The 15,000-nt window shown below is 43.1% G+C and overlaps 1 protein-coding gene across 1 annotated transcript in view; it reads right to left on the reverse strand.

Moving 5' to 3' along the window:
• The window catches only part of LOC139388246 (metabotropic glutamate receptor 5-like), a 38,763-nt gene that overhangs the window by 21,630 nt on the left and 2,133 nt on the right, over positions 1-15,000 (reverse strand). The window contains exon 4 of the mRNA XM_071134795.1: positions 14,011-14,125. Within this exon, the coding sequence (XP_070990896.1) occupies positions 14,011-14,125 (115 nt within the window). The remainder of the gene's footprint in view (positions 1-14,010; positions 14,126-15,000) is intronic.

Here is a 15,000-nt window from a genome sequence, read left to right on the forward strand (position 1 = left end):
ACCTGGTTCTCATGAGGACCACCACAGGAAAGGAAGACCCAGAGTTACCTCTGCTGCAGAGGATAAGTTCATTAGAGTTACCTGGCTCTCATGAGGACCACCACAGGAAAGGAAAACCCAGAGTTACCTCTGCTGCAGAGGATAAGTTCATTAGAGTTAACTGGCTCTCATGAGGACCACCACAAGAAAGGAAGACCCAGAGTTACCTCTGCTGCAGAGGATACGTTCATAGGAGTTACGATACTCAGAAATTGCAGCCCAAATAAATGCTTCACAGAGTTCAAGTAACAGACACATCTCAACATCAACTGTTCAAAGGAGACTGTGTGAATCAGGCCTTCATGGTCAAATTGCTGCAAAGAAACCACTACTAAAGAACACCAAGAAGAAGAGACTTGCTTGGGCCAAGAAACACGAGCAATGGACATTAGACTGGTGGAAATCTGTCCTTTGGTCTGGAGTCCAAATTGGAGATTTTTGGTTCCAACCGCCCTGTCTTTGTGAGACGAGGTGTTGGTGAACGGATGATCTCCACATGTGCATTTCCCACCGTGCAGCATGCAGGAGGAGGTGTGATGGCGTGGGGGTGAATTTCTGGTGACACTGTCTATGATTTATTTAGAATTGAAGGCACACTTAACCAGCATGGCTACCACAGCATTCTGCAGCGATACGCCGTCCCATCTGGTTTGGGCTTAGTGGGACTATCATTTGTTTTTCAACAGGACAATGACCCAACACACCTCCAGGCTGTGTAAGTGCTATTTTACCAAGAAGGAGAGTGATGGAGTACTGCATCAGATGACCTGGCCTCCACAATCCCCTGACCTCAACCCAATTGAGATGGTTTGGGATGAGTTGGACCGCCGAGTGAAGGAAACGCAGCCAGTTTTGATGTCTTCACTATTATTCTACAATGTAAAAAATGGTTAAAATAAAGAAAAACCCTGGAATGAGTAGGTGTTCTAGAACCCTGGAATGAGTAGGTGTTCTAGAACCCTGGAATGAGTAGGTGTTCTAAAACCCTTGAATGAGTAGGTGTTCTAAAACCCTGGAATGACTAGGTGTTCTAAAACCCTGGAATGACTAGGTGTTCTAAAACCCTGGAATGAGTAGGTGTTCTAAAACCCTGGAATGAGTAGGTGTTCTAAAACCCTGGAATGAGTAGGTGTTCTAAAACCCTGGAATGAGTAGGTGTTCTAAAACCCTGGAATGACTAGGTGTTCTAGAACCCTGGAATGAGTAGGTGTTCTAGAACCCTGGAATGAGTAGGTGTTCTAAAACCCTTGAATGAGTAGGTGTTCTAAAACCCTGGAATGACTAGGTGTTCTAAAACCCTGGAATGACTAGGTGTTCTAAAACCCTGGAATGAGTAGGTGTTCTAAAACCCTGGAATGACTAGGTGTTCTAAAACCCTGGAATGAGTAGGTGTTCTAAAACCCTGGAATGAGTAGGTGTTCTAAAACCCTGGAATGAGTAGGTGTTCTAGAACCCTGGAATGAGTAGGTGTTCTAAAACCCTGGAATGAGTAGGTGTTCTAAAACCCTGGAATGAGTAGGTGTTCTAAAACCCTGGAATGAGTAGGTGTTCTAAACCCTGGAATGAGTAGGTGTTCTAGAACCCTGGAATGAGTAGGTGTTCTAAAACCCTGGAATGAGTAGGTGTTCTAAAACCCTGGAATGAGTAGGTGTTCTAAAACCCTGGAATGAGTAGGTGTTCTAAAACCCTGGAATGACTAGGTGTTCTAAAACCCTGGAATGAGTAGGTGTCTCCAAACTGTTGACAGGTAATTAATGATTTTAATTTGAACAAGATACTAATCCGCTGGCCGACCAAGACGTCGAGAGAGAAGGAGCTGGCCCTAAACCTAAGGAGAGGTGGCGGTTTCCTGAGCACCTGCAGTCAACACACATGCTTACTACTCACATCAAGTCAGGTTACAGACTATGTAGCTAGGACCCCTAGACAGTCGGGTTACAGACCATGTAGCTAGGACCCTTAGACATAATGAGTCAGGTTACAGACCATGTAACTAGGACCTCTAGACATAACGAGTCAGGTTACAGACCATGTAGCTAGGACCCCTAGACATAATGAGTCAGGTTACAGACCATGTAGCTAGGACCCCTAGACAGTTGGGTTACAGACCATGTAGCTAGGACCCCTAGACATAATGAGTCAGGTTACAGACAATGTAGCTAGGACCCTTAGACATAATGAGTCAGGTTACAGACCATGTAGCTAGGACCCCTAGACATAATGAGTCAGGTTACAGACCATGTAGCTAGGACTCTTAGACATAATGAGTCAGGTTACAGACCATGTAGCTAGGACCCCTAGACATAATGAGTCAGGTTACAGACCATGTAGCTAGGACCCCTAGATATAATGAGTCAGGTTACAGACCATGTAGCTAGGACCGTAGACAGTCAGGTTACAGACCATGTAACTAGGACCATAGACAGTCAGGTTACAGACCATGTAGCTAGGTCCCTAGACAGTCAGGTTACAGACCATGTAACTAGGACCCTAGACAGTCAGGTTACAGACCATGTAGCTAGGACCCTAGACAGTCAGGTTACAGACCATGTAGCTAGGACCCCTAGACATAACGAGTCAGGTTACAGACCATGTAGTTAGGACCCCTAGACATAATGAGTCAGGTTACAGACCATGTAGCTAGGACCCCTAGACAGTCAGGTTACAGACCATGTAGCTAGGACCCTAGAAAGTCAGGTTACAGACCATGTAGCTAGGACCCTAGACAGTCAGGTTACAGACCATGTAGCTAGGACCCTAGACAGTCAGGTTACAGACCATGTAGCTAGGACCCTAGACAGTCAGGTTACAGACCATGTAGCTAGGACCCCTAGACATAATGAGTCAGGTTACAGACCATGTAACTAGGACCCCTAGACATAATGAGTCAGGTTACAGACCATGTAACTAGGACCCCTAGACATAATGAGTCAGGTTACAGACCATGTAACTAGGACCCCTAGACATAATGAGTCAGGTTACAGACCATGTAACTAGGACCCCTAGACATAATGAGTCAGGTTACAGACCATGTAGCTAGGACCCCTAGACATAATGAGTCAGGTTACAGAACATGTAGCTAGGACCCTAGACAGTCAGGTTACAGACCATGTAACTAGGACCCCTAGACAGTCAGGTTACAGTCTATGTAGCTAGGACCTCTAGACATAATGAGTCTATGTAACTAGGACCCCTAGACAGTCAGGTTACAGTCTATGTAGCTAGGACCCCTAGACATAATGAGTCTATGTAGCTAGGACCTCTAGACATAATGAGTCTATGTAGCTAGGACCCCTAGACATAATGAGTCTATGTAGCTAGGACCTCTAGACATAATGAGTCTATGTAGCTAGGACCTCTAGACATAATGAGTCTATGTAGCTAGGACCTCTAGACATAATGAGTCTATGTAGCTAGGACCTCTAGACATAATGAGTCTATGTAGCTAGGACCTCTAGACATAATGAGTCTATGTAGCTAGGACCCCTAGACATAATGAGTCTATGTAGCTAGGACCTCTAGACATAATGAGTCTATGTAGCTAGGACCTCTAGACATAATGAGTCTATGTAGCTAGGACCTCTAGACATAATGAGTCTATGTAGCTAGGACCTCTAGACATAATGAGTCTATGTAGCTAGGACCTCTAGACAGTCAGGTTACAGTCTATGTAGCTAGGACCCCTAGACATAATGAGTCTATGTAGCTAGGACCTCTAGACAGTCAGATTACAGTCTATGTAGCTAGGACCCCTAGACATAATGAGTCTATGTAGCTAGGACCTCTAGACATAATGAGTCTATGTAGCTAGGACCTCTAGACATAATGAGTCTATGTAGCTAGGACCTCTAGACATAATGAGTCTATGTAGCTAGGACCTCTAGACATAATGAGTCTATGTAGCTAGGACCTCTAGACATAATGAGTCTATGTAGCTAGGACCTCTAGACATAATGAGTCTATGTAGCTAGGACCTCTAGACATAATGAGTCTATGTAGCTAGGACCTCTAGACATAATGAGTCTATGTAGCTAGGACCTCTAGACAGTCAGATTACAGTCTATGTAACTAGGACCTCTAGACATAATGAGTCTATGTAACTAGGACCCTAGACATAATGAGTCTATGTAGCTAGGACCTCTAGACATAATGAGTCTATGTAGCTAGGACCTCTAGACATAATGAGTCTATGTAGCTAGGACCTCTAGACATAATGAGTCTATGTAGCTAGGACCTCTAGACATAATGAGTCTATGTAGCTAGGACCTCTAGACATAATGAGTCTATGTAGCTAGGACCTCTAGACATAATGAGTCTATGTAGCTAGGACCTCTAGACATAATGAGTCTATGTAGCTAGGACCTCTAGACATAATGAGTCTATGTAGCTAGGACCTCTAGACAGTCAGATTACAGTCTATGTAACTAGGACCTCTAGACATAATGAGTCTATGTAACTAGGACCCTAGACATAATGAGTCTATGTAGCTAGGACCTCTAGACATAATGAGTCTATGTAGCTAGGACCTCTAGACATAATGAGTCTATGTAGCTAGGACCTCTAGACATAATGAGTCTATGTAGCTAGGACCTCTAGACATAATGAGTCTATGTAGCTAGGACCTCTAGACATAATGAGTCTATGTAGCTAGGACCTCTAGACATAATGAGTCTATGTAGCTAGGACCTCTAGACATAATGAGTCTATGTAGCTAGGACCCTAGACAGTCAGGTTACAGACCATGTAACTAGGACCCCTAGACAGTCAGGTTACAGTCTATGTAGCTAGGACCCCTAGACATAATGAGTCTATGTAGCTAGGACCTCTAGACATAATGAGTCTATGTAGCCAGGACCTCTAGACATAATGAGTCTATGTAGCTAGGACCTCTAGACATAATGAGTCAGGTTACAGTCTATGTAGCTAGGACCCCTAGACATAATGAGTCAGGTTACAGTCTATGTAGCTAGGACCCCTAGACATAATGAGTCTATGTAGCTAGGACCTCTAGACATAATGAGTCTATGTAGCTAGGACCTCTAGACATAATGAGTCTATGTAGCTAGGACCTCTAGACATAATGAGTCTATGTAGCTAGGACCTCTAGACATAATGAGTCTATGTAGCTAGGACCTCTAGACATAATGAGTCTATGTAGCTAGGACCCCTAGACATAATGAGTCTATGTAGCTAGGACCTCTAGACATAATGAGTCTATGTAGCTAGGACCTCTAGACATAATGAGTCTATGTAGCTAGGACCTCTAGACATAATGAGTCTATGTAGCTAGGACCTCTAGACATAATGAGTCTATGTAGCTAGGACCTCTAGACATAATGAGTCTATGTAGCTAGGACCCCTAGACATAATGAGTCTATGTAGCTAGGACCTCTAGACATAATGAGTCTATGTAGCTAGGACCCCTAGACATAATGAGTCTATGTAGCTAGGACCTCTAGACATAATGAGTCTATGTAGCTAGGACCTCTAGACATAATGAGTCTATGTAGCTAGGACCCCTAGACATAATGAGTCTATGTAGCTAGGACCTCTAGACATAATGAGTCTATGTAGCTAGGACCTCTAGACATAATGAGTCTATGTAGCTAGGACCTCTAGACATAATGAGTCTATGTAGCTAGGACCCCTAGACATAATGAGTCTATGTAGCTAGGACCTCTAGACATAATGAGTCTATGTAGCTAGGACCCCTAGACATAATGAGTCTATGTAGCTAGGACCCCTAGACATAATGAGTCTATGTAGCTAGGACCTGTAGACATAATGAGTCTATGTAGCTAGGACCTCTAGACATAATGAGTCTATGTAGCTAGGACCTGTAGACATAATGAGTCTATGTAGCTAGGACCTCTAGACATAATGAGTCTATGTAGCTAGGACCTCTAGACATAATGAGTCTATGTAGCTAGGACCTCTAGACATAATGAGTCTATGTAGCTAGGACCTCTAGACATAATGAGTCTATGTAGCTAGGACCCCTAGACATAATGAGTCTATGTAGCTAGGACCTCTAGACATAATGAGTCTATGTAGCTAGGACCTCTAGACATAATGAGTCTATGTAGCTAGGACCTCTAGACATAATGAGTCTATGTAGCTAGGACCCCTAGACATAATGAGTCTATGTAGCTAGGACCCCTAGACATAATGAGTCTATGTAGCTAGGACCCCTAGACATAATGAGTCTATGTAGCTAGGACCTCTAGACATAATGAGTCTATGTAGCTAGGACCCCTAGACATAATGAGTCTATGTAGCTAGGACCCCTAGACATAATGAGTCTATGTAGCTAGGACCTGTAGACATAATGAGTCTATGTAGCTAGGACCTCTAGACATAATGAGTCTATGTAGCTAGGACCTGTAGACATAATGAGTCTATGTAGCTAGGACCTCTAGACATAATGAGTCTATGTAGCTAGGACCTCTAGACATAATGAGTCTATGTAGCTAGGACCTCTAGACATAATGAGTCTATGTAGCTAGGACCTCTAGACATAATGAGTCTATGTAGCTAGGACCTCTAGACATAATGAGTCTATGTAGCTAGGACCTCTAGACATAATGAGTCTATGTAGCTAGGACCCCTAGACATAATGAGTCTATGTAGCTAGGACCTCTAGACATAATGAGTCTATGTAGCTAGGACCCTAGACAGTCAGGTTACAGACCATGTAACTAGGACCCCTAGACAGTCAGGTTACAGTCTATGTAGCTAGGACCCCTAGACATAATGAGTCTATGTAGCTAGGACCTCTAGACATAATGAGTCTATGTAGCCAGGACCTCTAGACATAATGAGTCTATGTAGCTAGGACCTCTAGACATAATGAGTCAGGTTACAGTCTATGTAGCTAGGACCCCTAGACATAATGAGTCAGGTTACAGTCTATGTAGCTAGGACCCCTAGACATAATGAGTCTATGTAGCTAGGACCTCTAGACATAATGAGTCTATGTAGCTAGGACCTCTAGACATAATGAGTCTATGTAGCTAGGACCTCTAGACATAATGAGTCTATGTAGCTAGGACCTCTAGACATAATGAGTCTATGTAGCTAGGACCTCTAGACATAATGAGTCTATGTAGCTAGGACCCCTAGACATAATGAGTCTATGTAGCTAGGACCTCTAGACATAATGAGTCTATGTAGCTAGGACCTCTAGACATAATGAGTCTATGTAGCTAGGACCTCTAGACATAATGAGTCTATGTAGCTAGGACCTCTAGACATAATGAGTCTATGTAGCTAGGACCTCTAGACATAATGAGTCTATGTAGCTAGGACCCCTAGACATAATGAGTCTATGTAGCTAGGACCTCTAGACATAATGAGTCTATGTAGCTAGGACCCCTAGACATAATGAGTCTATGTAGCTAGGACCTCTAGACATAATGAGTCTATGTAGCTAGGACCTCTAGACATAATGAGTCTATGTAGCTAGGACCCCTAGACATAATGAGTCTATGTAGCTAGGACCTCTAGACATAATGAGTCTATGTAGCTAGGACCTCTAGACATAATGAGTCTATGTAGCTAGGACCTCTAGACATAATGAGTCTATGTAGCTAGGACCCCTAGACATAATGAGTCTATGTAGCTAGGACCTCTAGACATAATGAGTCTATGTAGCTAGGACCCCTAGACATAATGAGTCTATGTAGCTAGGACCCCTAGACATAATGAGTCTATGTAGCTAGGACCTGTAGACATAATGAGTCTATGTAGCTAGGACCTCTAGACATAATGAGTCTATGTAGCTAGGACCTGTAGACATAATGAGTCTATGTAGCTAGGACCTCTAGACATAATGAGTCTATGTAGCTAGGACCTCTAGACATAATGAGTCTATGTAGCTAGGACCTCTAGACATAATGAGTCTATGTAGCTAGGACCTCTAGACATAATGAGTCTATGTAGCTAGGACCCCTAGACATAATGAGTCTATGTAGCTAGGACCTCTAGACATAATGAGTCTATGTAGCTAGGACCTCTAGACATAATGAGTCTATGTAGCTAGGACCTCTAGACATAATGAGTCTATGTAGCTAGGACCCCTAGACATAATGAGTCTATGTAGCTAGGACCCCTAGACATAATGAGTCTATGTAGCTAGGACCCCTAGACATAATGAGTCTATGTAGCTAGGACCTCTAGACATAATGAGTCTATGTAGCTAGGACCCCTAGACATAATGAGTCTATGTAGCTAGGACCCCTAGACATAATGAGTCTATGTAGCTAGGACCTGTAGACATAATGAGTCTATGTAGCTAGGACCTCTAGACATAATGAGTCTATGTAGCTAGGACCTGTAGACATAATGAGTCTATGTAGCTAGGACCTCTAGACATAATGAGTCTATGTAGCTAGGACCTCTAGACATAATGAGTCTATGTAGCTAGGACCTCTAGACATAATGAGTCTATGTAGCTAGGACCTCTAGACATAATGAGTCTATGTAGCTAGGACCTCTAGACATAATGAGTCTATGTAGCTAGGACCTCTAGACATAATGAGTCTATGTAGCTAGGACCTCTAGACATAATGAGTCTATGTAGCTAGGACCCCTAGACATAATGAGTCTATGTAGCTAGGACCTCTAGACATAATGAGTCTATGTAGCTAGGACCTCTAGACATAATGAGTCTATGTAGCTAGGACCCCTAGACATAATGAGTCTATGTAGCTAGGACCTGTAGACATAATGAGTCTATGTAGCTAGGACCTCTAGACATAATGAGTCTATGTAGCTAGGACCTGTAGACATAATGAGTCTATGTAGCTAGGACCTCTAGACATAATGAGTCTATGTAGCTAGGACCTCTAGACATAATGAGTCTATGTAGCTAGGACCTCTAGACATAATGAGTCTATGTAGCTAGGACCTCTAGACATAATGAGTCTATGTAGCTAGGACCCCTAGACATAATGAGTCTATGTAGCTAGGACCTCTAGACATAATGAGTCTATGTAGCTAGGACCTCTAGACATAATGAGTCTATGTAGCTAGGACCTCTAGACATAATGAGTCTATGTAGCTAGGACCTCTAGACATAATGAGTCTATGTAGCTAGGACCTCTAGACATAATGAGTCTATGTAGCTAGGACCTCTAGACATAATGAGTCTATGTAGCTAGGACCTCTAGACATAATGAGTCTATGTAGCTAGGACCCCTAGACATAATGAGTCTATGTAGCTAGGACCTCTAGACATAATGAGTCTATGTAGCTAGGACCTCTAGACATAATGAGTCTATGTAGCTAGGACCCCTAGACATAATGAGTCTATGTAGCTAGGACCTGTAGACATAATGAGTCTATGTAGCTAGGACCTCTAGACATAATGAGTCTATGTAGCTAGGACCTGTAGACATAATGAGTCTATGTAGCTAGGACCTCTAGACATAATGAGTCTATGTAGCTAGGACCTCTAGACATAATGAGTCTATGTAGCTAGGACCTCTAGACATAATGAGTCTATGTAGCTAGGACCTCTAGACATAATGAGTCTATGTAGCTAGGACCCCTAGACATAATGAGTCTATGTAGCTAGGACCTCTAGACATAATGAGTCTATGTAGCTAGGACCTCTAGACATAATGAGTCTATGTAGCTAGGACCTCTAGACATAATGAGTCTATGTAGCCAGGACCTCTAGACATAATGAGTCTATGTAGCTAGGACCCCTAGACATAATGAGTCTATGTAGCTAGGACCTCTAGACATAATGAGTCAGGTTACAGACCATGTAGCTAGGACCCCTAGACATAATGAGTCTATGTAGCTAGGACCTCTAGACATAATGAGTCTATGTAGCTAGGACCTCTAGACATAATGAGTCTATGTAACTAGGACCTCTAGACATAATGAGTCTATGTAGCTAGGACCTCTAGACATAATGAGTCTATGTAGCTAGGACCTCTAGACATAATGAGTCTATGTAGCTAGGACCTCTAGACATAATGAGTCTATGTAGCCAGGACCTCTAGACATAATGAGTCTATGTAGCTAGGACCTCTAGACATAATGAGTCAGGTTACAGTCTATGTAGCCAGGACCCCTAGACATAATGAGTCAGGTTACAGTCTATGTAGCCAGGACCCCTAGACATAATGAGTCTATGTAGCCAGGACCCCTAGACATAATGAGTCTATGTAGCTAGGACCTCTAGACATAATGAGTCTATGTAGCTAGGACCTCTAGACATAATGAGTCTATGTAGCCAGGACCTCTAGACATAATGAGTCTATGTAGCTAGGACCTGTAGACATAACCAGAGCAGCAGAAACAGAAGGCTACCTATAAAACAACATAGACCTTGCAGTAGCTCAGTAGCTTTGATTTACACACACACACACACACACACACACACACACACACACACACACACACACACACACACACACACACACACACACACACACACACACACACACACACACACACACACACACACACACACACACACACACACACACACACACACGTGCACACGCATGCACACACGCATGCACCCACGCACACGCACACACACACAGACCAGTGTGATGCTCTATATAGTTGGTGTCCCCATTTGTCTCAGTATTAGGGAGAGACTCTCCCCCATTCACATGTAAACCAGGTCACCTAGTTCCTGTTGCTGGGGAACATCTATTCTCTCTCTGGTGGGGGTATACATGCCTCTCTCTGGGGGGGGGGGGGGGGGGTACATGCCTCTCTCTGGTGGGGGTATACATGCCTCTCTCTGGTGGGGGTGTATACATGCCTCTCTCTGGTGGGGGGGGGGGGGGTGGTAGTGTGTGCACGTGCACGTGGATGAGCGTGCGTGTGGTTTCAGATTTTAGAAGTTGCTATAGCAACTTGCCTTGAATCCTATCAGCAGCGAAAGCCAGTGTTTGCAGGGTGATGTCACAGAGCTCCGCGTTCTGAACTAAACAGGATTTCACTAAACTGAGTTTCTGCCAAGGTCACATGATCACATGGTCACTCAAGGGTTAAACATAAATGAGAAACTCCTGCAAGGATCAAGATGTGTTGGGTTGTGTATGTAAACTCCGGAAAAAAATAAACGTCCTCTCACTGTCAACTGCGTTTATTTTCAGAAAACTTAACATGTGTACATTTTTGTATGAGCATAACAAGATTCACCAACTGAGACATAAACTGAACAAGTTCCACAGACATGTGACTAACAGAAATTGAATAATGTGTCCCTGAACAAAGGGAGGTGAAAATCAAAAGTAACAGTCAGTATCTGGTGTGGCCACCAGCTGCATTAAGTACTGCAGTGCATCTCCTCCTCATGGACTGCATCAGATTTGACAGTTCTTGCTGTGAGATGTTACCCCACTCTTCCACCAAGGCACCTGCAAGTTCCCCGGACATTTCTGGGGGGAATGGCCCTAGCCCTCACCCTCCAATCCAACAGGTCCCAGACATTTCAGGGAGGAATGGCCCTAGCCCTCACCCTCCGATCCAACAGGTCCCAGACATTTCTTGAGGGAATGGCCCTAGCCCTCACCCTCCGATCCAACAGGTCCCAGACATTTCTGGGGGGAATGGCCCTAGCCCTCACCCTCCGATCCAACAGGTCCCAGACATTTCTGGGGGGAATGGCCCTAGCCCCCACCCTCCGATCCAACAGGTCCCAGACGTGCTCAATGGGATTGAGATCCGGGCTCTTTGCTGGCCATGGCAGAACACTGACATTCCTGTCTTGCAGGAAATCACACACAGAACGAGCAGTCTCACAGTACGGACATAGCAATTCATTGCCCTGGCCACATCTGCAGTCCTCATGCCTCCTTGCAGCATGCCTAAGGCACGTTCGCACAGATGAGCAGGGGCCCTGGGCATCTTTCTTTTGGTGTTTTACAGAGTCAATAAAAAGGCCTCTTTAGTGTCCTAAGTTTTCATAACTGTGACCTTAATTGCCTACTGTCTGTAAGCTGTTAGTGTCTTAACGGCCGTTCATTCTCTACCAGTTGGTAGAGAATGTGGCACTTCAACAGCTAGGATTGTGGGTTAGATTACTACAAGGGGACCAGTATAAGAAATTATGCACTCACTACTGTCGCTCTGGCTAAACATGGCTATATGCACTTACAGTTGAAGTCGGAAGATTACATACACTTAAAAAAGCCAGACTACGGTTTGCAACTGCACATGGGGACAAAGATTGTACTTTTTGGAGAAATGTCCTCTGGTCTGATGAAACAAAAATAGAACTGTTTGGCCATAATGACCATCGTTATGTTTGGAGGGAAAAGGGAGCGTCTTGCAAGCCAAAGAACACCATCCCAACCGTGAAGCACGGGGGTGGCAGCATCATGTTGTGGGGGTGCTTTGCTGCAGGAGGGATTGGTGCACTTCACAAAATAGATGGTTTCATGAGGGTGGAAAATTATGTGGATATATTGAAGCAACATCTCAAGACATCAGTCAGGAAGTTAAAGCTAGGTCGAAAATGGGTCTTCCAAATGGACAATGACCCCAAGCATACTTCCAAAGTTGTGGCAAAATGGCTTAAGGACAACAAAGTCAAGGTATTGGAGTTGCCATCACAAAGCCCTGACCTCAATCCTATAGAAAATGTGTGGGAAGAATTGAAAAAGCGAGTGCGAGCACGGAGGCCTACAAACCTGACTCGGTTACAAAAGCACTGTCAGGAGGAATGGGCCAAAATTCCTTATTGTGGGAAGCTTGTGGAAGGCTACCCAAAACGTTTGATCCAAGTTAAACAATTTAAAGGCAATGCTACCAAATTCTAATTGAGTGTATGTAAACTTCTGACCCACTGGGAATGTGATGAAAGAAATCAAATCTGAAATTAATCATTCTCTCTACACATTCTCTCTACACAATGTATATAGACTCTCTTTTTTTTCTACTGTGTTATTGACTTGTTAATTGTTTACTCCATGTGTAACTCTGTGTTGTTGTCTGTTCACACTGCTATGCCTTATCTTGGCCAGGTAGCAGTTGTAAATGAGAACGTGTTCTCAACTAGCCTACCTGGCTAGTTAGCCTATAAACTAGCCTATAAAGGTGAAATAAAATTTGATTTAAAAAAAAAAAACTAGGATTTACTAGGATTAAATGTCAGGAATTGTGAAAAACTGAGTATAAATGTATTTGGCTGAGGTGTTGGTAGACTTCCAACTTCAACTGTAGACAGATCTTTATTCTTTACACCGTTTTAACAGCTAAACAGACATAGGAGATCTAGATTTATAGTCTTTCCACAGTTTTAATATGACTAAATACACAGGACATCTAGAGATTAATAAAATAAATATAATAATATAAAATAAAAATGACAGTCTAAATACACCTTCATAGCTAGTCTTTAAACTCTCACAGTTTTAACAAGGCTAACTGCACCGACATATTCTATATATGCAAAAAGTATGTGTGTTTGTCTATGGAGATTGCATGGCTGCGGGCTCGATTTTATACACCGGTCAGCAACGGGTGTGACTGAAATAGCCGAATCCAGTCATTTGAAGGGGTGTCCACATACTTTTGTATTCACACCCTTGAGTCAATACAAGTTCAAATCACTTTTGGCAGTGATAACAGCTATGTGTCTCTAAAAGCTGGGCACGACTGGATTGGACAATATTTGTACATTTTTCATTAAAAAATTATTCAAGCTCTGTCAAGTAGTTGGCATGCAACCAGTGTATATTTGGCCATGTGTTCAAAGTTTTGTTGTCCCGCTGAAAGGTGAATTTGTCTCCCAGTGTCTGTTGGCAAGAAGACCGAACCAGGTTTTCCCCCGAGGATTTCGCCTGTTCTTTGCTCTATATATATATATCATAACTCGATAGTCACTTGCCAATGACAAGCAAACCCTCATGATACAGCCTCCACCACGCTTGAAAATATGAAGAGTGGTACTCAATGAAGTACTGTGTTGGAACGGCACTAAACATAAGGGCTTACCCTCTGTGTGTATAGCAGAGACGTAGCTCCAGTTGTATCTCTTGACGATGTCCACCATAGCTCTGGCTTGCTGAGCATCCGACGGCACCACCCTCATGAAGTACTTATACAGACTCTAGAAAAGAAACACAGGCAGCAATTGGTCAATGATTCCGAGTGTTGATTCAGAGTAACATTTCTAGGGTTGATTCAGAGTAACAGTTCTAGGGTTGATTCAGCACTCTCAAAGTACTGATGCAGACTCTAGACCAGTGTTCATAAAGTACTGATGCAGACTCTAGACCAGAGTGTTCATAAAGTACTGATACAGACTCTAGACCAGTGTTCATAAAGTACTGATGCAGACTCTAGACCAGTGTTCATAAAGTACTGATGCAGACTGTAGACCAGAGTGTTCATAAAGTACTGATACAGACTCTAGACCAGTGTTCATAAAGTACTGATACAGACTCTAGACCAGTGTTCATAAAGTACTGATGCAGACTCTAGACCAGTGTTCATAAAGTACTGATACAGACTCTAGACCAGTGTTCATAAAGTACTGATACAGACTCTAGAGCAGTGTTCATAAAGTACTGATGCAGACTCTAGACCAGTGTTCATAAAGTACTGATACAGACTCTAGACCAGTGTTCATAAAGTACTGATACAGACTCTAGACCAGTGTTCATAAAGTACTGATGCAGACTCTAGACCAGTGTTCATAAAGTACTGATACAGACTCTAGACCAGTGTTCATAAAGTACTGATACAGACTCTAGAGCAGTGTTCATAAAGTACTGATGCAGACTCTAGACCAGTGTTCATAAAGTACTGATGCAGACTCTAGACCAGTGTTCATAAAGTACTGATGCAGACTCTAGACCAGAGTGTTCATAAAGTACTGATGCAGACTCTAGACCAGTGTTCATAAAGTACTGATACAGACTCTAGACCAGTGTTCATAAAGTACTGATGCAGACTCTAGACCAGTGTTCATAAAGTACTGAT

The sequence above is a fragment of the Oncorhynchus clarkii genome, chromosome 29, assembly GCF_045791955.1.
Source record: "Oncorhynchus clarkii lewisi isolate Uvic-CL-2024 chromosome 29, UVic_Ocla_1.0, whole genome shotgun sequence".
In the NCBI taxonomy this organism is placed as follows: Eukaryota; Metazoa; Chordata; class Actinopteri; order Salmoniformes; family Salmonidae; genus Oncorhynchus; species Oncorhynchus clarkii.